The 25651-nt window shown below is 47.6% G+C and overlaps 1 protein-coding gene across 11 annotated transcripts in view; it reads left to right on the top strand.

Moving 5' to 3' along the window:
- The first annotated feature begins 2459 nt into the window (after window positions 1-2459).
- The window catches only part of VSTM4 (V-set and transmembrane domain containing 4), a 112047-nt gene continuing 88855 nt past the window's right edge, over window positions 2460-25651 (top strand). For 8 of the 11 annotated variants that reach the window (XR_010113178.1, XR_010113181.1, XR_010113180.1 and 5 more), the window contains exons 1-2: window positions 2465-2580; window positions 10015-10416. Coding sequence is in view for 7 of the 11 variants with exons in the window: in XM_063607376.1 (XP_063463446.1) it covers window positions 2526-2580; window positions 10015-10416 (457 nt within the window). In the remaining 4 variants the exon portion in view is untranslated. Of the gene's footprint in view, window positions 2581-10014; window positions 10417-14151; window positions 14401-25651 lie in introns of those variants that run through there. The other 3 variants (XM_063607374.1, XM_034930480.3, XM_034930482.3) reach the window with 2 other exon arrangements.

Here is a 25651-nt window from a genome sequence, read left to right as displayed (position 1 = left end):
ATAGAGCCAAGGTATGGACAAAGAAGCCTGTGAAGGATTTTCAAATGGTCCTAAGCTTGTGAATGAGTGAGCAGGCAGCAGAGCTAAGAAAACCATTTGGAAGGCCTTTGCCAATGTAGTCCAGAAGAGCTGAAAGGCCAAGTCTTATCCGGATCACTGGCTCTGTCTCCCATGAGGGCTGAGTATATTCCCTTGTTCCTGTGTTCATGCAGCAAAGGTTTTACCAGGATGATCAGTTAGATTATATGGGAAGCTGAAAAGTACCAGCAGCGCACACAGCTGTAAAATCAGCACAATGTTACCTGTAGCAGAAAAGTGCAAGAAAAGCACTTTCTAGCCTCAAATCTTTGGCACAACCCCAGTTTGGTAAAGACGAAGCAAGTCAAGGGTGGCAGGTTGAATTTCTGCTCTGTTTTGCAATGAGAGTTGGATATTTAGCAATATACAATGACCAAAGCAGGAGTTGCCTCCTCCAAGGGTGGCTAACACATCTAAGGGGTCCCTTCTGCTTTTCACCAACTGGGAGAGTAAATTGAGACCAGCAGGTTGAGGTGGGAGGTTACCAAGGATACCAAATGGCCCTGCCACATCTCTAGCTGCTCTTAGTACAGCCATGCCAAGACGCCATTTTACATGTGTCACCTTCACTTGACAAATGAAATTCAGAGAGGTTGTGCTGCTCCAGGACCCAAGGTTGTTGCCCAGCCAGAGCGGGTCACAGATCCACTTTCAGAACCAGTGCTCCTCTTCAGACATCCTCCCTCAGTCTGCCAAACACTGCCCCAGGCTCCAGGGCTGAGTCAACAGTCTGCAGTCAGAGTCCAAGTTCCCAGTTCAGACATTTGGTGCCCCACAGAACCTTGTACGGGTCCCTGGTCTTCTTTGAGCCTGAATTTACTAATTTGTAAAATGAGGCCTAGGACATTATGTGGATGGGACGTGAGGCTCGTTTTCTCATGTATAAAATTGGTTTCCAAACTCTGGTCTGGAAGCCTCACTTGCTTCTAGTTTGCATTCCTGGGCTGTAGGAGTCCGTCTGACCCCAGTTCTAGTCCTCACTTCTTGTCCTTGGCATCATAGCCAAGTACCTTTGTTGCCAACTCACTATCGGGTCCTCAGGCCCTTCCACCAACCCAAATTATAGATGGGGCTGCTTTCTCCAGCCTGACTGCCTTGATGGTCAGTCCAGTCCCTCTAGGGCCCTGGCCCACAGATGAGTCTCCTAGCTGGAGGATCCCATGGGGTCCAGAGACCTCTGGAAGTGCCTGGGGTTCAGAGATGTCACAGAGCCTTTGCACCCACTGGCCTGGGGTGCCTGAAGAGGATTGTCCCTCTGGGGAATGCCCTGGGGCTCACACTAGTGGGCTGCACACTCTTTCCATGCCACCCACACCTCCTCACTCCCTTAGAGGGAAGGAGATGAGGGCCCTGTCTCCTCCTCCTCCTACAGGGACCCACTCCCAACCAGGGCCCACCTGCTAGCTGCTGCTACCCCTCACTGGAACTCCACAAAGACCTCTCCTGATAGACACACACAGAATAGACCTAACGTGCTTTTCTTGCTTGGAGATGGGTTAGGCTCAGACCCTAAGTTTAGAACAGTGGCAAAGAGACCAGGCATTGGCTCAGAGTGACAGGGCTCCGTGGTTGTGTGACATGGATCTCTTTCATGTGGCTGCTTCTGCTTCCTTATGTATAATAATAATAGTAGTGTTCACTGACACCCGTGAATCGGGTGCTGGGGCAATGCGTTAATGGGAATGGTGTAACTTGGTCTTCCTAAACACCCCAGAAGGGGTGGGCCCATTTCCCCATTTTACAGGTGCAGGAAACTGAGGCACATGGAGATTACAGAACTGTCCCAGGGCCTGACCGCGGCGGGGTTCAGTAGCATCTGGAAAATCACTTTAGCCCAGGCCTGGCTGAGGCACTGTAAATGGGCAGTTTTGTTAATAGTTTCCACATATTCTGGGCTGGTCTGTGTGGACCCTCTCAGTTTTCCAAGGGTTAGCACCTCGGACCCCGCCCTCCATTTCAGGGCAGCAGAAGGGGCTTCTCCCCCCTCAGCTGCTTGTTGGCTCCCGAGGGTCCTGTGGAGTGAGCGCAGGAGGCCCACGACCAGCAGGTGAGTCTCAGGCCAGAGGTTCCCTGGACGCGCCCCTACCCCCTGGCTCCCAGATCCCGCCTTCCCTTAGGAATAAGTGCATCTGTGGGCAGAGGACCGCCGGTCGCACTGCAGCTGTGTGTTCTGTGAGTCACCAGCGATCACCTTGCAGAAACTCAGTTTTCTCATCTGGGAAATGGGGCTGTTTAAAGGAGACGCCACAGATCCTGGAGCGAACCGATCGCGCGGCAGCTCCCGCGCCCGGTGCTGGCCTCGGGACCCAGCAGCCCCGGCCCCGCGTGGCAGGCGGCCCAAGGGGCGGGCCGGGGGCGGGCGCGAGCGCGGGCGCGGGGCGGGCTGGCGGCGGCCGGGCCAGGCGGCGGCGCTCTCCCGCGTCACAGCGCCGGGCGGCGGCGGGGAGATGCGGCTGCTGGCACTGGCGGCGGCCGCGCTGCTGGCGCGGGCTCCGGCCCCGGGTAAGCGCGGCGGGGCCAGGCGGGAGCGGGAAGGGTGGGGGCCGGGCGGCCGCGCCGGGGAGGCCGGGGCTCCGGGCCTGGTGGGGAGGCCCCGCCACCTCCGGGCGCGGGCGGGGGGCGGCGCTGTCACTGTCGCCAGCGCGCTCCGGTGGGCTCGCCGAGGGTCTGGCGGGCGCAGCGGCGCCTCCCCAAGGTTCAGAGGACGCCTCCCGTGAGCGCGGTCCCCGTCCCGACCTCGCCTGGGGCTGGGTACTCTCGCAGCAGCCGAGATCTTCCCAGCGGCAGGCCCCGAGGGGAGATGCAGCAGGAGCGCAGCCCAAGTTGGTGGTTCGCTTTCCTTTTTTCCACGGCAGTCAGGACACACAACTCTTGGCAGGTTCCTCGGAGCAGCAACTTCCCTTTCACTCTCTTCGGAGAGTTACTCCGAAGACAAGTCAGGAGCGGCTGGATCTGCCTTGGCCAGGAGGTGGGGAACGGGGACTTGATCGTGGGCCTTTTGAGGTGACCAGGCCTGGTGAGAGGGGCATCCACGGCTGGATGCAGCGATGCCTCTCCACCAGCACCCTGCTTTGAGGACAACTTCTTGGTCCACACTAATGGCTTTCATTCGGGTTTTACTGCTCCCACTTGTAAGTGTCTTAAGAATTTTCCCTCTTTATTCCCCAGAACGCTGTCTGGCTGCCTCAGGGCAGCAGGGGCCGTACTGGCTGGAATAATAGTAATAACACAGGTATCGATGGTCACTTTCCCTGGGTGCCTATCTGGGCCTATCTCATTTAATTACAACACTTCCAAGTAATAATGACTACAACACGTTTATATATCCAAGTATTAAAAAAAACATGAACTTGGTTAATCTCACCAATAACCTCTGAAGGAGGTGCTATTATTATCCCTATTTTATAGATGAGGAAACTGAGGCTCAGGCCCATGAACGGACTTGCCTTAATTCAGTAGGCTTGTAAGTGGTGGAGCTGGGATTTGAACCCAGGAAGCCTGGCTCTGGGCTCTGTCAATAACCACTAAACTGTGTTGCCATTGTTTTGAAAATTAGGAAACTGATGCTCAGAAGTCATTTTCCAAGAGTGATCTGGCTACCAAGTGTAGAGCTGGCATTTGAGCCAGCATTAATCCATAGATCCCAGTCTGAGGAGGAGGCACTTGGATAACAGTGGGAAGAAATCCATCCACTGTCCCCCAGCTATGAGTGCAGCCAGGCTCCCAGTGAACCTGAAATCCTTGCTGCGGGAAATGTACCTTTTCCCAGTTGTCACTGTCTCGGCTGGAAAAATGATGAGAAGTTTGCCTTGGACTGGTGGGCAGGGCCAGTTCTCGTGGTCTCTGTGGAGTAGCCAGCAGCCAGTGGTCCTTCCTCTCTCAGGCTCCATGACCACCTTCTAATTGCAGGAGCTGTCAGAGTGGGTGTCCCAGAGATTGTCTTTTGCTGGGGATCAAGGGCATTCTCACATTTCCAGAGCCCTCGGGAGCCTTGAGAGCTGGAATTCAGGAGCCTTTAGAGTCTGCCCTGGCTGTGCCCATGGTCAGCCCTGGAGAATGATAAGAGCTCCTGCTTGTGGGACACTCACTGTGTGCCACCCACTTTTCTAAGTGCTTCATTCATGACTCCTCACCACGATCCTGCTGGGAGGGGCTGGCAGACCCATTTTATACATAAGTACAGCTTCTTAACTGCTGTACTTTTCTGCCTCTCCATTTTGGGACTGAGCAGGACCCTAGTGGTCACCTGGTCCCATGTCTCATTTTACAGGAAAGAAAACTGACAGACAATATATTTACGATAGCAAATCTGTAGGCTTGAGAGGTGGCTGAGCTGTCTTTGAAGCAAGATGGCCTAGGTTCGAATTCCAGCTCTGCCACTTACTATGTGAGCTTGAACAAGGGCTTAGCCTCTCTGTACCTCAGTCCTCTTGTCTATAAAATGGGAATAAACAGAGTATCAGGATAAATTGAGAAAATACATCTAAAGGGCATAGAGTTTGTACCCGGCAGGTATTAGCCTCTATCATTGGGCAAGGTGATATTTTTATCCTGGATGGAGCTATTTTCAGGTGATAGGCTAATGTGAGTGAATCAGTCCTTGGGCTAGGTCTGGCATCACCTCTGCTTAGTGCTCAGTAAATACTGGCTCCTGGTGCCAAAGACTGTTAAGTAATATAACTGTATTTCTTTCAGAGATTTAGCTGTATGAATTCAGACTATCCTTTTAATAAGAAAGCTCACTGCTGCTGATCAGTACTGACAGTTTGCATTCCTTATAAACTTAGAGGCTCTGGTCTCCCTGAAGTGAGCAGGTGCAGTTTCTTCAGGCAGAGAGGAAGTGGGAGGCACAGAGCTACGAGCACATCCCTGGCCTGCTCAGAACCGAGGGACTGTGCCCACCTCTGCATCCCAGATGAGGCTGCTGCCTTGTTCTGTTAGTTGTCCTTACTCCCTCACCTGGAAGTGGCCATCTCCCACTTCACAATGAGTAGGTTGTTCTATTCAGTTACAACGGTGTCCTAGGCTGTTTTCAGAGTGGTGTTAGTCCTTTTCATGACATTATTCAAATATAAGCAAGGGGGTTAGACACCTTAACTTTTATCCACAGGAATTTGAGATTCGTCTACAAACGTAACCAGCTACATCGCTTGTGGGATCCAGTGTCAAATGAAAATGTGGGCCTCCTTGTTAAAATGTATTAAAATTTCAAGATAGCAACAGCAGAGATTAAACCATGTTGGGGTGTGAGGCCTTCCAACCATGGGGTCCTGTGTGCCTGCAGGTCGTGGGCCCACGAAGCCCACTGTACTCACAGGACAGTGTGCATGTCACTTTCTATTGCTCCCACCTCCTCAGTCTCAGGGCATGCAAACTCTATCTGTATTTTAAAGGTGCTTTTGCATTGGAGCCTATGCTTACTGTGAAAGGCATCCTTTTCCCATTTTTCGGATGAGGAAGCTGAAACTCCAGGAGGCTCACACCTAACAGAATCAGGTTTCCGGCCTGGTTCTGTCAGATGCCAGCCCCTGGCTCTCTACCCAGCCCCACCAAGCCACTGCTTCTGTGTCTCATCGTTTCTCTGCAACTACCAGAGAAGGCCTGGGACCATAAACATCCAGTGCTTAGCCCATGTGGTGCCCAGGACTACCAAGTCCCAGAGCATGTGCTTGTTGGAGACATGGGATTTGCTGCAGCAGGAATCCTGTCCCTCTGTTTGTATCAGTCTCTTCCCTATCAGTTTTGTTATATTCTTCCTTCAAAAAGTGGCCTTGGGGAACCTGACTGGGGTAGGGAATGCCTTCTGAGGATCATGTGTTGGCAAGGGTGGCTGTTGGGCCACAGTGGAGTACAGTTCACCAGGATGAACTGACCTTTCCATTTCCAGCCTGTACAGGGTCCCTCTTGCCTCACAACATTTGCAGAGGTGGGGCTCCCTCCTTGGAAATCATTCCTTGTTGCTGCCTTGAACTTTATTTCATTAGTTGCAAGTGAGTCTTTAGCTCAAGCTCACATCCCCAGAGTCCCTTCCCCTGACCCCGAAGTCTAGATCAGGATCTTGCCATGATTTTCTTAAACCCTGCACTTTTCTCTGTGGCATGTGACACTGTAGTTATATTCTCCCGTCTTTTCCCCAATGAGTGGCTGCCTTACCCACTGGACTGTCCACTGCACAAGGTCAGGAATGTTGTTTTCTTCTTCACAACATGCCTGCTGCATGAGGCTTAAGCTGGAGGAAGCAGGAACTGTGAGTGGAGAGGTACAACAGGGAGGGGGACGATGGGTCTCCCTCCCACCTCAATTCTCCGCAACACAGGGTCACAAAACAAGAAATTAATTTCTTCTTCGGGCCTGAGTGACTTTGGCAATCCTTCCTAGGCCAGGAGAGGGAGGATCTGCCCTGCCTGGCTGCTCCATCATCTACCTGGTGGAGGAGGGTGCGAGTGACACCATCAGGTCCTGCCCCTCTGACAAGCTGGGCATGCATGGACTGTCATTCAGACTGAGATCCAGAGGGAAGAGCCTGGGCTCCCGGGGGCCCTGTACCCTGTCTCCTGCCTCTGGACACTGCTGCACCTGCTTCCCCTTGTCCTGTCCTCTGATTGCCATTGGTGTTCCCTCTGCTGAGCCCTATGGTCCTGATGACTGCGGGGGAAGATAACGGACTACCTCTCTCTTAGTATTGAAATAAACACCCAACTGGCTCACATTTGCCAGCCCCTGGGTGCCCTAACTGCATTCCCTCTCCTCCCTCCTGCTTTGCCCCATCTCACAGTTGCCTGGATACATGTGCCACCTTTGTTGGGTTTAAGGCAGGGCTGGGGAAGAGAAGAATGTTACTCAAGGCACCCAGCTTTGCTGAGAAGGCTTGTCACAGGCACAGGGACCCCACAACCTGAATAGCTTGTGTCCTCCAGCAAAGCTTTCAGACTTGGTGGGGGCCTGTGGCCATCAGAGTTCTAACCACACCACCCACCTCCTGGTGCTGAAGGTGCAGGTAGAGGGCTGGAATGAAGCTTGCTGTGAACAGGGCTGGATTAGTGTGCTTACGCTGTCATAACAGAGTACCATAGGCTGGGGTACTTACACAACAGAAACGTCACATTTTGGAGTCTGGAAATCCAATCAAGGTGCTGGCAGGGTTGGTTTCTCCTGAGGCCTCTCTTCTTGGCTTGGAGATGCCGCCTTCTCCCTGTGTCTTCACAGGGTCTTCCCTCTGTGGTGTTTGTGTTCTTATCTCCTCTTCTTATAAAGACCATTGATACTAGATTAGGGCCCAGCTTAATGACTTTATTTTAATTTAATTACTCCTTTAAAGACCCTATCTGCAAATACAGTCCCATTCTTAGGTCCTGGGGCTAAGGCTTCAACATATGAATTTTGGGAGGACACAATTCAACCCATAACAAAGGTCTTTGCACTTTGGTAGAAGAAACAGAAGTTTGTGCCATTTGTAAGAGAATATGGGGCAAAATGAAGGCAGGGAGGTGCGCCTATAGAAAAAGAGGGTTCATCCTGGAAGGCTAGAGAATAGTCCTTTCCCTTTCCTGGGATCCCCTGACCCCGTCCTGAGCCACAGAAGTGGAAGGGTTACTAGCTTGCCTCCAGGAAGAAATCTGGCCTCCCATGGGGACTGGAGCACTTGGCACATCCTTCTGGTTTCAGTCACTATAAATAATCCCTCTTCCATGTAGCATTAATAGGAGGAGCCTGGGGCGTGGGGTCCCGGCTGCACTCTCATCCCACCCATCTTGTTTCAATTTCCTGCCTTCCTCAGCTCTCCTGGCCTCCACTGGGAAGCTCTTGAGGGCGGGGTGGGGCTGGACTTCAGTTCTGGAAGCCAGCTGCTGCATCGTTGCTGCTCTCTCTGGCTGCCCAACCCCGGCAGCTGTTGGAGCTGGGTCAGCCAGTGTCCCCCAGCTGCTGCATTCCTCACCAGGGAGCTCCTGCCGTGGGAGCTGTGTGGACTTCACACAGGGCTTCAGCAGTGAGGAAGAAATGTCTTCTGACTAATTTAACATGGCCCATGGGCCAGGTGCCTGCCAGGTGGGCGAGATGCAGGGGGAATTGTGGGGCCAATTCCTCTTCATTTGCCTTGCAGGAGGGGCTTCTGATGACAGCGGGATTGCTACCAGAGTGGGTCCCTCCTTTGGCTACACATTAGTCTGCAGCCCTAAGTATCTCCCGCATCACTGTAGACATAGAAGACCTCATACCCATCCAGCGGAGAGTCCAGCTGAGCCTTAACCCTTTTTCTTCTGAGCTCACTTCCGTATATATCAAAGACTTTGGTGTTTTAATCCCTGGGGACCTGTGAATGGAACGTTGTATGACAAAAGGGACTTTATGGGTGTGATGAAGTCAAGGCTCATGGAATTACCCTTGAATATCCTGTGGGCTAGTGCTTGTCTTCTGAGAGATGAGAAAGAAAATTAAGGAAAAATGATCCTGAAATCATCTGTCTTGAGGTGTTCAGTTATTAAATCAATAGTGGAAACTGTATAGGAGGAAGACCTGTTGCCTGGATTTTTACAATGAAGAATAGTTTGTATCTACCATCCCTCCCCCAGCCCACCGCAGGGCCGCCTGCTTGCTGCTCCACAGCCTCCTTGTCAAATGTTCAGATCTTGCTTGATCTGTTTTTCCACTTTCCTCCTTGCTTCCCTGCAGCACTGCCCAGGGGTCAAAGGTTTTGGTGGCTGTGACATCTGGGGCCCAAGCCCTCTTCTGTTACCAGATGGTGGCATTTTGGGACTGAAAGCTGTGCTTTGGGATGACCACGGGGACACCTGCTTGTGTGGGGGGGTGGAGGCGAATGGCTTCCTGGAGTGATACATGGGGCAGTACAGGGGTGGGGACATGGAACCTGGTGAGAAGACAGCCCTGACTTGGCAGAAAGAGGTTCCAGGCATCCTGTGCAAAGCATCTTTTCTCGGGCCCTGCCTGCCAGAGGGCTGTGCTGTGAGCACCGGGCAGCCTGGTCGCACTGGGCAGCCCAGGGTGCACCATGAATCGTGGCTCCTGGGAGAAGACTTCAGCAGTCGGCCTCTCTGAGGTCTACTGGTCTGGGTGGTGGAGTGGGCGCTGGGGTGGCTCCATCACAGGTCAGCTCAGGGGCAGAACAGTGGCTGGGAGTGGGCAGCCCTCGGGCTGGTTTTAACTAAGGAACCAAAGGACAGGAAGTTGTGGATGGGGCCTGGAATTCCAAAGTGTCTTTTGGGTTGTTGGGAGAGTCTCTCATCCCTCCTCTTCCTGGGGTTTAATCATTCTTTATTCTTGCTCTTCAACTCTGAGACGATGGATCCTACAAATAGGAAACCAAGCAACCCCTGTTGTCCCAGCTCACATCCGACCTTACTACTCATCTGCCCTGGGTACAGTTGAAATAGCGGAGTCAGGGAAAGGGGCCCAGCTTCCTGGTGGACAGGCCACCCGAGAGAGGGCCCTACCCTGCCCTGCTTCAGGGCGGCTCCCCACCCACAGCACAGCTGACATCAGGCCAGGGACAAAACTGATAAAAGTAGGCCTTGGGGAGGGGCAGGGGCCGGGTGGTAAGGTGTGGGGAGTGGTGGGGGGTTGGATGTGGGCTAGACATTTTTAAGAAATTCCAAAAATCTAAATCTTTTACATGAAATTTGAATTTTAAACGTCAGCAACTAATTACAAAATTTTGAAAAATACTTCTGGGTCAGGAGGTCATTGTTTAGCATCCCACATGGACAGGGTGGTCCCATAGATGAGACAGTGGGAGCCCACAGAGGCTCACCCCCAGAAGAACACCTCCTCTGGAGAGGTGAGGGGCCGCCTGCTTCTCTGGCCAGGCAGAGCACCAGGATGCCCAGTGCGTGGAGGCATTTCCTGGCTCCTAGACTGTGGACTGCCCACAGGGGGACTTGGGGCCCTCCTCATCCTCTCTTCTCCCCTTTTTCTCTGCAGAGGTCTGTGCAGCCCTCAATGTCACTGTGTCCCCGGGGCCCGTGGTTGACTACCTGGAGGGGGAGAATGCCACTCTCCTCTGCCACGTCTCCCAGAAAAGGCGGAAGGACAGCTTGCTGGCCGTGCGCTGGTTCTTTGCACACTCCTCCGACTCCCAGGAGGCCTTGATGGTGAAGATGACCAAGCTCCGGGTGGTGCAGTACTATGGGAATTTCAGCCGCAGCGCCAAACGGCGGAGGCTGCGCCTGCTGGAGGAGCAGCGGGGGGCGCTCTACAGGCTCTCCGTCTTGACACTGCAGCCCTCCGACCAAGGGCATTACGTCTGCAGAGTCCAGGAAATCAGCAGGCACAGGAACAAGTGGACGGCCTGGTCCAATGGCTCCTCAGCCACGGAAATGAGAGGTGAGGGTCTTGGTCTCCCTGGGTAGAGGTGGTGGTGGGGCAGGCCAGTAGGCCCCCCTTTGCAGCCACCACCCAGGGGCTCCTGGGTTGGCTGTGTTGCACTAGAACATATCTTGTGGGCCTCTGTTGGTCACAGACATGAGTCATGCCATGGGGTGAGGGTAGATCTTTACCTGGACACTGGCTAATGTGCTGTGTAGACACAGAAGTGAGAACAGAAAGGACCAAGTGCCTGCCCCAACATGGCCCAGCCCAACCTCTGGGCAAAGCCTCTTATGTGTCTGAAGTTGGACTGCTGTGTGCTGTCAAAGGTAAACAAAGCTGGACCCTGATCAAAGGGGTCAGGGCAGATTTTATTCAGCAGTAGCTATTGCAGTAGAGAAGACAGCCTGGCATGAACTGGACTCAACTCTGATTTGTGCAGACATGACTGGTTGTTTTAAAAGGAGAATGAGTGAGTGGGGGTGAGTGGGGACTCAGTAGAGTCAAAGAAGTGCGAAAATTGCAAAAAGCAGTAGGGAGAGGTTTGGCTTATGTGGAGCCATCTGGGTTTGCTAACATGCTTATCGAAGTTTGAAGTTTGGTTTCTACCTTCCCACAGAGATGGGGAGATGGGGGTTCCAGGTGTTGGCTGGAACAAGCAGTAAATGCTTTTGGCAGCCTTGAGTTTTCTCAGGCAGGCACTTTCAGGAGGTCATCGTAGGCATAGGCATGTGGCCTTGAGCCATTAGAAACTATGTTAGTGTTTGTTGGAGTCTTTAGGCCAAGACTGAGGCTTAGTCGAGAAGGGGCTCTGAGGAGCCCGGCTGGAGTTTGGCTAAGGAGAGCATGTTTGTCAGTGCTCAGCCTCCCACCCAGGTCTGTGCAGGCTTGATGGCTTTGGCTGGGGGGTGCCGGGCACCCATGGAGGAGGCACACGTTGGGAGGTCTTGCTGTGAGTCGTCAGGCCTGGGAGCAGGGCAGGCTGGTTGCCCAGTGGAACTGATCCAAACTTAGGCAACAGCTCGCCAAGAAATTCATGAGGAAGTGGGCAGAGGACCAGGGGTAGCCCTCCCTTCCTGAAGACAGATAGGAGGGATGGACAGCATTTCTGCAACATCTCAGCTACCAAGTGCCATATTTTGGGGTTGTCATTTTTTTATCACCAATGTTTCTATTCAGGAAGACACCTCTCACAATTTTAGTAAGACTTCCTATTGTGCACTAAATTTTGCCTTTGATTGCTTTGAAATTGAATTTAGTTTGGCACAAGATCAAGAGGATCACAAAGTACAGCTGATAGTCTCAAATACAAAAAAGGGTCTAATTTTATTGTACACATATAACAAAATACTCAAGTCCTTAGTGATGTTGTTTTGACAAGCCTTTTTAAAGGACAAAACTTAGTTGTGGAAAGTATTTTTAATGTCCTATATGAATAAGGGACATAGAGTAAAATAATTTATATACAGAGTCTTTACAGTAGTTCAATTTTACTTGTCTTTGGAGTTTGCTTGTTGTAATGTTTATAAGTACAGAATGAGGTATTAAATAGAATGTGCAATTTTTCTCCTTAAGCAAATTAATTCAAGAAAACCAATGACTATTGGCTTATTATTTTCACATAGAAAACAAGACATCAGATCATCAAGGGCTGGGCCAAGAACCCACTGCAAATACCACTTGGCTGTGAAACACAAGATCTTTTATATATACAAGATATATACATACATATATATATACACATATATATATACACACAAGATATATATATATACACACACACACATATGATACGTGTGTATGTGTGAATTGTGTTGTTTTTGGTCTTTGTGTCACAGTGTATTCTGGAGTCACAGATGAAATATCTTGGCAGTGATGACATTCTGCCAAATAAAACATATAAAAGCTTTGCTACCTTCAAGTAAGCAGAGTCATCTAGCTTGTTGGTTAACGTGAATCTCATTGCAGTGAGTGAAGCTGGGTTCAGTCTAGAACATTTGTTTGGGAACTTGCTCCAAAAACATGAGGTAGTTTTTAACACTTCACTGGAAATAAGAATCTTTCCCCACTTCTTCTCTTGCTCCCCCACTTTCCTGCCCTGGTCCTCTGGTTTCTCTTCCTTCCCCTCCTCAGCTCCCCTTCCCTTCACTCCCCGCCTCTTTTCTTCTTCGTCTTTCCTCTCTCTCTGTCTGTCACTCTTTCTCTCTCTGCCTCTCCCTCTTTCTCTCTCTTTCTGTCTCTCTCTCTCTCTGTCTCTTGGTATATCTCTCTCTGTCTCTCCCCCCGTCTCTCTCTCTTTCTCTGTCTCTTCCTCCCTCTGTGTCTCTTCGTCTCTCTCTGTCTCTCTGTTTCTGTCTGTCTTTCTATCTCTTTCCCTCTCTGTCTCTCTCTCTCTCTCTCTCTCTCTCTGTCTCTCTGTCTCTCCCTCTCTCTCTCTGTCTCTTTCTCCTTCTGTCTTTCTCTTTGTCTTTTGGTCTCTCTCTGTCTCTCTCTGTCTTTCCATCTCTCTCTGTCTCTCTCTCCCTCTGTGTCTGTCTCTCTCTGTATCTCTGTCTCTCTCTCTCTCTCTCTGTCTCCCTCTCTCTGTGTCTCTCTCCCTCTGTATCTCTCTGTCTCTCTCTGTCTCCCTGTGTCTCTGTCTCCCTCTTTGTCTCTCTGTCTCTCTCCCTCTGTGTCTTTCTCTCACTGTTTCTCTGTCTTTCCTTCTCTCTCTCTCTGTGTCTCTCTCTCTTTGTATCTCTGTCTCTTTCTCTCTCCGTGTGTGTCTCTGTCCCTCTCTCTCTCTGTATCTCTCTCTCTCTGTATCTCTCTATCTCTCTGTGTGTCTCTCTCTCTGTATCTCTCTATCTCTCTGTGTCTCTCCACTTCTCTCGCCCACTCCCCTCTGACCTCTCACCCAGAAGTGGTTCTACCCTCTCAGCGGAGCTCAGCCTCCCTTGCCATGTCTGCTCCATCTCAGCTCCTGGGCAGGGCCATGATTTGCTGATGGAAAGATTCAAAACGTTAGGAAGCAGTGACCATATCTTCTAGAACATTCTATTTAGGCTTCCAGGGGACTGTTCCAAGGCAGTTAAGGAAAAGCAACCCCAAGCAAATGGCCTGAAACCAGGCAGGCTGTTTGGGTTGGAGCTTGTCCGCCCCAGGCTGGGGCTGTGCAGAGCCTTGGCTGCCTGTTCTTCCTGGGCAGGGCCAGGAGAGGCGCATGGCTGCAGCCTCCCAGAGCACCTTTCCCGGTGTCCTGGGCCTTGCTCCTCTCCAACGGCCTTATTTTCCTAAATTTCCACCTCATGTTCATAGTTGTTGTTGTTGTTGTTGAGACAGAGTCCTTGCTCTGTCACCCAGGCTGGAGTGCAGTGGTGTGATCTTGGCTCACTGCAGCCTTTGCCTCCTGGGTTCAAGCAATTTTCCTGTCTCAGTCTCCTGAGTAGCTGGGATTACAGCTATGCGCCACCACACCCAGCTCATTTTTGTATTTTTAGTAAAGGTAGGGTTTCTCCATGTTGGCCAGGCTGGTCTTGAACTTGTGACCTCAGGTGATCCACCCACCTCGGCCTCCCAAAGTGCTGAGATTACAGGTGTGAGCCACCTTAAATGGAGAACAAAAACACAGAACAACAAGGATGAGAAGTTCTGTGGTCCGTACCTTTGGGTTAGAATATCAAACAGGAGCTCTTGGGGGTTTGAGTGCCCCCCACCCCAGGCCCGTGGTCTCTCTTGTCTAACCTGCTCATGTCACCTCCCTCCTTTCAACAGGAGTCTCCAGCCATCCAGTGGAGAGGGGAGCTTTTCTTGGGATTTCCCTTGTAATACTACCTCACTCTTTGCCCTTCACCACAGACTTAACCATGGCCTCCTTCCTGCAGAGTTCTTGATGTGAGATAAAATTGCTTGTCTTTCACTGGAAACTCCCAGAAAGAAAGGCTGGTGCCTGGTCTCTCCTCATTTCCCTGTCATGAACACCTCGCCCAGCACATGGAGGGTGACCTGCGATGATATATTTAAAAAATAACTCCCAGTTCTGAGAAGAGCCATAGGAGTGTTGGCTCTTATTATCTGTCCTGATTTCCATATGTTGGTTGTTTTCTATTGCAAAAGTAATATAGTGTAATATAGTTCAATTATAGAAAACATGGAAAAATACTGAAAGGGTTTAAAGAAGAAAATAAAAATGACTTACCATATCTCTACTCAACTCAACATTTCAGTGCAAATCCTTCCTGTCATTTTATGCAAATTAAAATTTAAAACCTAATTTCAATCTTACTGTAAAGAGTGTTCTGTGACTGGCTTTTCTGATATTACTAAATAGTGTGCACATTTTCCCTTGTTAAATATGCCTCCAAAACATAATGTTAATGATGGAATAATGTTCCATCATGCAGATGGACCTCAATTTAGCTTCCTGCTTATTGTTACTGGACATTTGAAGCTGCTGTAAATCTTTGTCAATAAATCTCCATGAATATCCCTGACCTTAGCATAAAATCCTGGAAATAAGATTGCTGGGTCCAAAGATCTACCCAAATTAAAAATGGACACAATTTCAAGAAGTGAATTGACCTCTAAAATAGTTTACAAATTTATATTACCACCAGCATTGAAAATGCCTTTTCCACATGGATTGGTCTACGTAAGAGTGTTGGTTAATTTTATGTGTTGACTTGACTAGGCTAAACGATGCCTAGATAGCAGGTAAAACATTATTTCTGGGTGTGTTCGTTCTATTTCTCTGGGATCCCAGACTAACACAATCATATACTTTTTGAGGATGATGATGATAACAATGAATGCCTGCAACAGTGCCTGGTACACAGTTGATCCTCAATAGATACTTGATGAATGAATAAAATGTTCTTTGTCAAGTGTCATTAGCACCTGTTGCTGTGGATGACTTTGAAGTAGGCGTGACTTGGTGGATGTAGTCACCCTCTCTGGGATGCCTTACCTCTCTTTCCCTTGACCTATTTCAATCATACATATTTTTTGGGGCTCCACATCCAGCTTTCATCTTCCATCAATGCCTTCTTTGGGCATGCCAGCCCATGGAGTGCTCTCCCACTGGCAACATCTTGTAGCTTCTGTTTTTAGCACTGTAGACACAACATTACGTGGTCATGCCGTTGTTTTTCAAGCTGCTGTGGCACAGTGATGATGTCAAAAATATTATACATAAAAGAGTTGGCCAGGCATGGTGGCTTACGCCTGTAATCCCAGCACTTTGGGAGGCCGAGGTGGGTGGATCACGAAGTCAAGAGTTCAAGACCAGCCTGGCCAACATGGTGAAACCCCATCTCTACAAAAATACAAAAATTAGCCAGGTGTGGTGGTGTGCACCTGTAATCCCAGCTACTCGGGAGGCTGAGATGAAGAATTGCTTAAACCCAGGAGGCAGAGGTTGCAGTGAGCTGAGATCGTGCCATTGCACTCCAGCCTGGGTGACAGAGCGAGACTCCATCTCACAAAAAAAAAAAAAAAAAAAGAGTCAAACAATGCAAAAACTAAAATGTGCAAATATCTTTCTCCTACCCACTACCTAATATCCCCAGTTCCACTCCCATCCCCAGAGATAATCATTGTCAATAATTTGGTTTAGATCTTTCAAATCTCTTTCCTATTGACATTCATACACACACACAAACACACACACACACGCAGACACACATGTATTTTAACAATAGTGCATGTATTGCTTTATAAGTTGTTGGTGATATTACATGTATTCTTTTGTAACTGGTATTATATAGTGAGATAATACCAAACTGTATCCAATCATTCCCGCAGTGATAGACACTTAGGAATCTTCCAGTGTTTCACCAACATAAACAGTGCTTCAGTGAAATCCTTGTACATCTTTCCAAGTGTATCCGTTAGTTAGATTCCTGGAAAGGGAATTGCTAGGCCTAAGGCTAAGCATATTTAAAATTTTTGTAGACAATGCCAAAATGCTATCACTGAAAAGACTTTACAAATTTATACTCTGACCATCATTGCATGATATTTCCCTGAAGCCTCTTTAACAATCAATATTATTAATCTTTTCCATTATTTATCACAATTGGAAAAATATTTCATTGTTTTAATTTCGATTATTATATTCAATACAATACAGTGCAATTTAATTTCTGTTTTTGTATTCAATTATTAGCAAGGTTGAACATGGTTATTCATGGTTCATTTATTTATTCTGTGAATTTCCTGGCCATAACCTTAATAAATGGGTTGCTGTCTTTTTTATATATGTGTACGTGTGTGTGTAGATCTGATCATTAATTTTTTAGCTATTACATATGGTACAAAATTTTATTCCTGTTTGTTACTTTTCTTTCCACGTTGTTTATGTTTTCTTTTACCGTATAGATATTTCACATTTCTGGATATTTATGTAGTCAAATTTGATATTTTTTCCTTTGTGGCATTCTTTTCTAGTGGAATTTTTTATTGAAATGTAATTTGCATTCAATACATTGTACATGGTACCTTGGTTTTGTATCGAATCTTGGAAAGGATTCCCTGCCCCAAGCTTATAAAAGTGTTTTCCATATTTTTCTTTAATATTTTTAGATGATTAAAAGAAAGCTTTACTCCTTTATCTCTTTGGAATCTGTTTTTTTATATAAGGTATATAGTAGCTAATTTATTTTTTCTTTACAAAAGGCTAAAATGTTATCCCTACACTGTCTGTTGAAGAGGTATTTTTCTAGCTTGAAATGTCACATTTTTCATAAGCTAAATCCCTATATTTAAATGAAAACTTTGTACACTTCACCAATATAGCACTATTCTAATTATTATAGAATAGGGCAAATATCCTCATTATTTTTTAAATTGTCTTAGCTATTCTTATACATTTAGTTTTTCTTTAAGATGGTCTTGAGGATCCACTTACCCAGTTTTGTAAAAATTACATTGGGGTATGATTGGGATTTCATTGGCTTCTTAGGTTACTTTGTTATGGGCATATTCATCTTAGACTTCTTTATGATTTTAAATGTTCCTATCCAGGAACTTGTTGTATTCCTTCATGTAGTCAGGGGTTTTTTTTTAAATGTCTTTCAGTACAATTTTTTTTCACATGACTCTCGAACATTTTTATTATATTTACTTCTAGGTATTTTATAATTGTAATTAGGATATACCATCTCCTGCTATGCAGACACATGTATGTGAAGATTTTAAATCAGTATTGCTGGTATATAGAAAGTTTGACTTTTGTTGAGTTATATTTGGGAACATAATGAGTTAACTTATTATTTCAGATGTGGTGTTTCTCAGTTGCATTTCAATAGTATCTATGAATTAGTATCTCATTATTTTTCTAACCATATTGCATTGGCCAGTACTACCTGTACCCTTTCTGTATGACACTACTGTGAGTTTTAACCTGCTATTTCAGTTTTTATCTTGACCACATCTTCCATCTAGCCCATACAGCTACTCTTAGAGACTGTCAGTTGCCTTATTAAAAGCCAGCTTTGAGGCAACCATGGCTTTTTCATGATCCTTACTGGTTAACCTATCACAAAAACAACTGGGATTGCCCTGATAATATCTCTTAGGCATCTTTCCTTTTCTTTTTCCTTTTCCTTCCTTTTTCTTTTTCTTTTTCTTTTTCACGGAGTCTGGCTCTGTCTCCCAGACTGGAGTGCAGTGGCACGATCTTGGCTCACTGCAACTGCCTCCTCCTGGGTTCAAGCGATTCTCCTGCCTCAGCCTCTCAAGTAGCTGCGATTACAGGCACCAGCCACCACCCAGCTAATTTTTGTATTTTTAGTAGAGACACGGTTTTGCCATGTTGGCAAGGTTGGTCTCGAACTCCTGACCTCAGATGGTCCGCCTGCCTCGGCCTCCCAAAGTGTTGGGATTACAGGCATGAGCCACCGTGCCTGGCCTTCTTTTTTAATTTCTTAAAACCCTCATTTAAATATCCATTTCAGAAACCTGTCAGAGATAGATGAAAAGTCCACTAACTTATAGTTTTTATAACTTATTTGTCTCTCTCTCTTTTTTTTTTTTTTTTTTTGAGCAAAACACTTGCATGCCTCTAGCCATGTGACTCCTTTTCTATTTTCCAGGTTTTCTTGCTTTTCCTTAACTGGAGTTTTTTCTGACCTGTGAATGGTCATCACTTAAGAAAGGTGAGGGGGTTCTTCTCTGAGGAGGGAAGGGATGGGAATGTCATGAGGGAACCCACTGTCTGCAGAAGGTCATTACTGGGAATACTCACCTGTCGGGATATTGAATAGTGTAAACCTGTGGATATTACTGGGGTGCTACAGCCATACTGTCATGAATGCTGATTAAAATCTCCCAGCTTGGGGATTGAAATTGTTTATCCATATTACAGTGGAGTCAAGTCTGTGATCACAACATTAGTCCATATCACTTAGACTTTGACTTACTTCTCTGAGTGGGAAAGAAAGGGGTGGAGGCACGGGGTGCTGGGGGATTGCCTACAACCTGCAGCCTGTGGCATTCACGCTGGACCCCTAAGATGGTTGCCCCTGACGAAGTCCAGCCCGTGAGTCACGTGCTTGCAAAATGCTTTATGAATGTCATAAAAATAAAAAATCAGAAGGAAAAATCCCAAGGCCAATCCAAATAACCAGCCCACCCTAATATTTGCAGTGGTCTCTGCTTTACTTTGCTGTATGTATTTTTCATTTTACCCAAAATCTGGGTATGTCCTCGAGTATTCATGTATGGTGATAAAAAAATAAGTACAAATTGTTTGAAAAAATATACACGAATAAATGAACTCCTGCAGGGACTTCTGAAAGAGTTTGGCTAAGATGTACACACTGTATTAATTTTGAGCAGGGCATAAGCTACCTTTATGTTTTGTTGTGCAAATTGTTAAAATATAGTAGAGAATTGGGGATTTTGAAGCATCAGGAAGTATTAAATTGGGGTTTATCTGCAAACCAGGTATGTGGAAGATCTGAGGGTGGTGCTCCCGGGTGCACCAAGGGTTGTTGTCATTGTCATGGGGCACAAAATGATACAACAGAAATGAAGAATGAAAGGGACAGAATCTCTGGAGAACAGTGGAGCCATGCCTGGCTTATTCACAGAATCTCATGCCAGATGAACTTGTTGATGTCGTTTTTATTACCCAATGGTAAAAGGAAAGGCAAAGAAAAAGACGCAGTTTCTCCAATTGCCTGTGCCATGTGATGATTTCACTGGGTGAGAAATCCTGCTTAGAGAGAAAATGGATTGAAAAGTCCTAAGTGACACATGGCATCAGAAACCCCTGGAGAGGTTTCTAGTGGAAATCATGAGGGTCAATGTTAGGTTTGATTTCCTTTGATTGTTTTATCAATAACATTGAAAAAGAAGCCCACATCACCCTAATGAACTTTCTAGAAAATGCAAAATTGGGAAATGTTCTTAACATCAGCGAGAAATCACACATAATAAAAATGATTCCAGAGCGGTAAGAAATATAGGCAGGAAATAACAAAATGAAATTCAATTTGAAAAGCAGCACAGCAATACATGTGGGGAAAACAAATCTTAAGCATTGCTGGATGCTGCTGGGAGGCTCTCTCTGCGAAAGGATTCGGAGTGATAATAGCAGCGAATCAGCCGTGCATTTGCAACGTGAGACTGCATCTCAACAGCTGGTGTTGTTTCCATCCACATACAAATCGACCTGGAGCCCCTGAGAAGGAGGTGATTGTGTCATAGGTACTACACTGGTGAGACCCTAACTGGGACTACACAGTCAGCTTTGGGAACCTCATTTCCAGACAGACAGATTTAAGCTAGAGAAGAGAGGCAAATGTGATGAGGAAATGAGCAACCGCCTTCAGAGACAGGATCCATTCTATTGAGGAAGGTTTGCTCGGCTCAGTGAAGAAATAGCACCAGAAAATAGTATTGATGATGTCCATCAGCGCTAGGTGAATTCATTTATCCCTTCACTCAGTGTGCATGTTATCAAACACCTACTGCGTGCCAGGCTGTTGCAATAATGGAGACCCAGAAACACATGGGTGGATCTGCCTATAGGGGTGGCAGACACACAAACACATGGGGTTTTGCAGTGTGAGTGCAGGGGACAGGATGCACACAGGGCACTGTGGAAACACACCGAAGGGTCCCTTAAGAGCTGAGGGAGAGGGCAATGTTGGAGATGACCTTGGTGGTTTATATGGGGGCGGCATGGATGTCCAGAGGGACAGGCACTGCAGCTCATGCCAGGGCTTTGGGGACTCTGCATTAGGCCTGGAAGCTTACAAAGCATTCTAAGCCTTTTGAATGTTGGCTCCCTGGAGCATGGATCTGGGGGGAATCAGATTAGAGGAGGAGGAAGTGGGGTCTTTTGTAGTTGCACCAGCTTGAAATGATGGAGGACTAACTTTGGCAGTAGGAATGGGGAGACATTAAGAGGTCAGATGTGAAGTCTTTACTGATGGACTGGATGTGAATGATGGAGAGAGCTTTGGGATGACACCCAGGGGTCTAACTCTGTAAATATGTGTAGCAGCTTTTCACTCATTCATCACGAGCAGGCCAGATGCAGGTGTAGCCTCACTGCAGGTGAGACGTGATGAAGTGGAGTGCACAATAATGCCCTGCCCAGCCCCAAGGCTGGTGAGGAAGGCTGAGGCCTGAGGGCTGTGTGCCCAGCACTGTGGGGGCATAGCAAGGCTGAAGGGGGTGGCACAAGGAAAATGGGATGAGAATTGAGGGAGCATAAGCAGGGGGGTTGGGATGATTTCAACAGGGAGGTGCACTGCTCAGCCATGTCTCCCTCTCTCCAAGGGGTGGCTTATTTACATTGAGAGTGTCCAGGGCATACTGAATTGGAACTTGTTTCATACCTGGCAGGCATCATAGCCTAGTGTTGGGATTCCCAAATGCTCTTGGTTCTCGATGCCCTTAGGCCAGAGAAAAAAACAAAAACAAGAACACATGCAAACAAACAAAGACCAGTTAATAGTTTTGCTGAAGTAGTTGAGTCACAATTTTAGGTAAGTATTGAGATGCAGACAACTTGTTCTTGTCCTCTTCAGGGTAAACTCCAAGGTCACCTTTGAAATGAGATGACAATTTCATATTTTAGGGGGCCAAAATGTCTCATGTAAGTGAAAAATAATATATAGCTAGTTATGGTAAATATCTTTTCAAATAATGATACTTCCTGAAGAAAAGCACTTTGCTTTGCCCTGTGTTGCACAGACTGTGTCCACCCATGTCTGTCCTGCATGCTTAGTGCTGCTGGGCCATGTGCTGAGCCTCAAACCTGCCCTTGATAACTTCAGCTGCTGTCTTCCTGTTTCTCGCATGTCTAAGGCCTGATTGCCCCTCTACGCACCCTTGACCCTTTGTCCCCAAGTCTAAGACATTGTGGTTTGTGTTCTGTCCTTTTTTTTTACCTTCCTTTGCTCCCTCAGCTTTGGGAGTCTCTCCACCTTTGTGCCTCCTCCATTGTGCTTGACATCCCATCACCTCTAGGCTTTTCTCCCTAGGGGACGGATCTGGCTTGGTGCCTCTGGAAGCACAGATTCTGTAGACTTGCTCAGCAGGAGGAGGCCCCTGGTGGGCATGGGGCAGGGCGAACCCTTAAGCTTGCTTGCTTCTTCAGGTGCTGCCTGGAGAGATTCCAAGATGAAGCATAAGTGTCCAAGGGGCTCCTGGTGAAAGATGGGCCCCAGCTGTAGCCCTGAGTGCCACGTGTCCTAAGGTTCCCGTGGAAAGCATTGAGACAGGTTTGCAGGGCCATAGCCTGAGTGCACTTCCTGGGCCTTCACCCCAGGGAGCGTGTGCTGCTGGTGTTCACAGGAGTGATGTAGTCATTAGCCTCCCTAAGAGGCTCCTGCTCTTAGGGAGGCCACAGCTTTGATCCCCAAGACCTCAAAAAACATGATCTTCGTCTGGGCACGGTGGCTCATGCCTGTAATCCCAGAACTTTGGGAGGTTGAGGTGGGTGGATCACGAGGTCAGGAGTTCAAGACCAGCCTGGCTAACATGGTGAAACCCGTGTCTACTAAAAATATAAAAATTAGCCGGGCATGGTGGCGGGAGACTGTAATCCCAGCTACTCGGCAGGCTGAGGCAGGAGAATCACTTGGACCTGGGAGGCAGAAGTTGCAGTGAGCTGAGATCGTGTCATTGTACTCCAGCTTGGGCAACAAGAGCAAAACTCCGTCTCAAAACACACACACACACACACACACACACACACACACACGCGGTCTTCAATGGCTTTTCAACCCAATCCTACAACCCACAGATTCAGAAGCAGTCTAACCTTCTGAGCCAAAATAAATCTTCCTGCTTTTAGATGGAGTGGTCTTTATCAGCAGTGAAAATGCTAATAATAGAAGCAATTTGCAAGGGATGTCTCCTACAGTTTAATCGTAATTCACTCTAAACCCACATAGTGTATTTTAACAAGCCAAATTGTTATTTGACTTAACATTATGTAAGTAAGGTTTAATGTGGAGACTGGACAAAGCAAATGGAAAAAACTGTCACCCTAAAAGTATGTGGGGGCAAAGATGAAATTATAATATGGTTTCTCATCTGACTGTTTAACCCCAAAGTGTGAGAGGAAATTTAATGATTAGATCTGAAGTTACTACCACAGGGAACTGATACTGCAAGTTTTAGTGGAAGAAATTAACGAAATAATTCCTTTTTCTCGGGAGACATGGAACAGATAATTAGGAATGAGATTTACTAAACATTTAGGGCTTCTGCTTAATTAAGCAAACACACATCATGGTGTTTAAAGTGTCAACAGGTCCAGACACTCAAAGGAATCAAATTGACAACCAGAGTGTAATTTAAACACCACTTTAAACAATTCTTCATCGTACCTACCCTCATTCCAACTGCCATGGTCTTGGAAGAGTTTAGATTAAAAACTTAATCTCACAAACATGCATGAAGCCCCAGTTTATGAGCCTGTCATCACTGTGCCTTTCCCAAAGAGAGGTACAGATGGAGATGTTTGATGCCTGCCCTCCTGGGGCCCCAGCCTCATAACATAGGGGAGAAGCCATGGTGTAGATGTGGTTATAGATTTAATAGACGTTATGGAGGTAGCAAACAGAAAGAGTGTGAAAGGGCCAGACGAGGGGGTGAGGCTGACATGGGAGTAAGGGAGATGAGGACACATTGCTGGACCATGGGAGAAGATCACATGGAGGATGTGGGACTTCGCTTGGGGCACAGGAGAGCTTCAGCAGACAGCCCTGGGCTGTGCTGTTTCAGTAGAGACGACAGCCTGCTCAAAAGTGTTGCAAGAGGCCAGAGAGGCATGCAAAAGTAACTCAATGGACTTAGATGCATGTTTGCAATTGTTGGGGGACAGGGGTGGGCAGCAACAAGAGGAATGGTTGGAAAGATGGACCCAGCTGGGGACCTTGGTACCAAGGACCCTGCCGGGGCCTTCCGAAATGCACCCTCACATGTTATGTGGTGCATGTACACAGAAGGGGCCCAATGATGACTTTTTAGATGGAGGAGTGAATGAGTGATCCAAGCTCTTTTTCTCTGGAGACGTGGCAGAGAAAATGGCAACTAGGAGTGGAAGGTAGTAGCAAGTGGATATATAGCCCTATCCTGGACTTGTGTGTGTAAAGGACCAGTGACCAAGCCCTAGGTTTCAGTATTTCCTAGCTTCTCATTGGGGACATAAAGATAGCCTTTGTGCTCTGTAGCTCCTTCACTTTCAGAATGTGGACTTCTTTTCCGACCACCTTGCCATGGGAAGTCTATTTCATTTTTTTTGTTTGCCCTTTTGCTTGGTTTGCTGGAATTTGTCTCGGACTGAATGTGGTAGGAAAGGGCGGCATAAGCTAGACAAAGCTGGAGTTTCATTGTTTCTCATCGGCTGCTGCCTGCAGGTCACTCAGAGGTCCTACTGACATATATGGCTTTATTTGAGCCCCAGGGGAGACTGCCTTTGACCTAAGTCTTGGAGAGGCAAGGGAGAAAGGAAGCAATAGGCCAGCGCCTGAGAGCAGAAACAGAGAAGGTCTCTGTGTCTCCCTGGGGCTGCAGTTGCACGCCCCCCCACCCCCTGCCCCTGAGAATGTTGATCCAGTTATAAACAGCAAGGACACAGCTACATTTTAAGAGCTGTTTCCTTGGGAACCATCTCATCCATTGTTGAATAAGAAGGGAGAGTGAACTGAATACATTGAATTTGAATTTGGGACAAAGGTGTTGGCTCATCTTTGTTTTACTTAAGGATCTTTTCTTCTGCATACTTCACATCACCATCCTCTTCCAGCCCCTTTACATTTTCCTCTCCTATTAAAACCTGTGTAAGATGCTGCCTGAGGGACCTGGAGCAGGGTGGTACTTGCTCTCTCCTGGTGCAAATTAGCAAGGCCTACTTGCCAGGGATCAGGCTCCTTAACTTCTTCCGCTTCCTTTCAGCTTGAGGGAACTTAAGAATCATCTTCTGTTTAAGAAGAATCACCTTCTGGTTAGGAATCATCTTTGGACTTTCTGCTTCCATTCTGTAGGAAACTAAACTCCCAGAGGCCATAAAATAAATCATGACAGACACAAAGCCTGCAACTCCAAGGCCAGAATTTTGTGGAGAAGTTAGCCTCTGCAGCCAGGTGTGCTGGCGCATCCCCACTGCTTCTGAGGCTCCAGGGGAAGGACTGTTGCTGGGCAGGGTGGGACCCCCTGACCCTGGCCCCTCTCCTAGCTTTCCGGAAAGTAACGATGTCATAGTCCTGGTAAGGTGTACTTACCCCACTGTATCACGTTCATTTCATTCATTCATTAAGAGTAACTATGACGGCCGGGCACCGTGGCTCATGCCTGTAATCCCAGCACTTTGGGAGGCCGAGGTGGGCGGATCGCGAGGTCAGGAGATCAAGACTATCCTGGCTAACATGGTGAAACCCCGTCTCTACTAAAAATACAAAAAATTAGCTGGGCGTTATGGCAGGCACCTGTAGTCCCAGCTACTTGGGAGGCTGAGGCAGGAGGACAGCGTGAACCCGGGAAGAGGAGCTTGCAGCGAACGTAGATCTTGCCACTGCACTCCAGCCTGGGCGACGAAGCAAGACTCCATCTCAAAAAAAAAAAAAAAAAAAAAAAGAGTAACTATGACTTGAACTATGGGCCAAGAAGGATTCTAGAAAGTGAAGAAAACAGACACAGATAATGAACAAGGTAGAATAAGGCATGGTCTGGTGCACAGTGATGGATTTTAAAGCCACACATTCCATAGAGAGAGGAAGGGTGTGAAACATTAGATCACCACTGGAGGAAG

This window comes from Pan paniscus, chromosome 8 (assembly GCF_029289425.2).
Source record: "Pan paniscus chromosome 8, NHGRI_mPanPan1-v2.0_pri, whole genome shotgun sequence".
NCBI classification, from domain to species: domain Eukaryota; kingdom Metazoa; phylum Chordata; class Mammalia; order Primates; family Hominidae; genus Pan; species Pan paniscus.
This window is presented reverse-complemented; position numbering and strand designations above follow the sequence as displayed.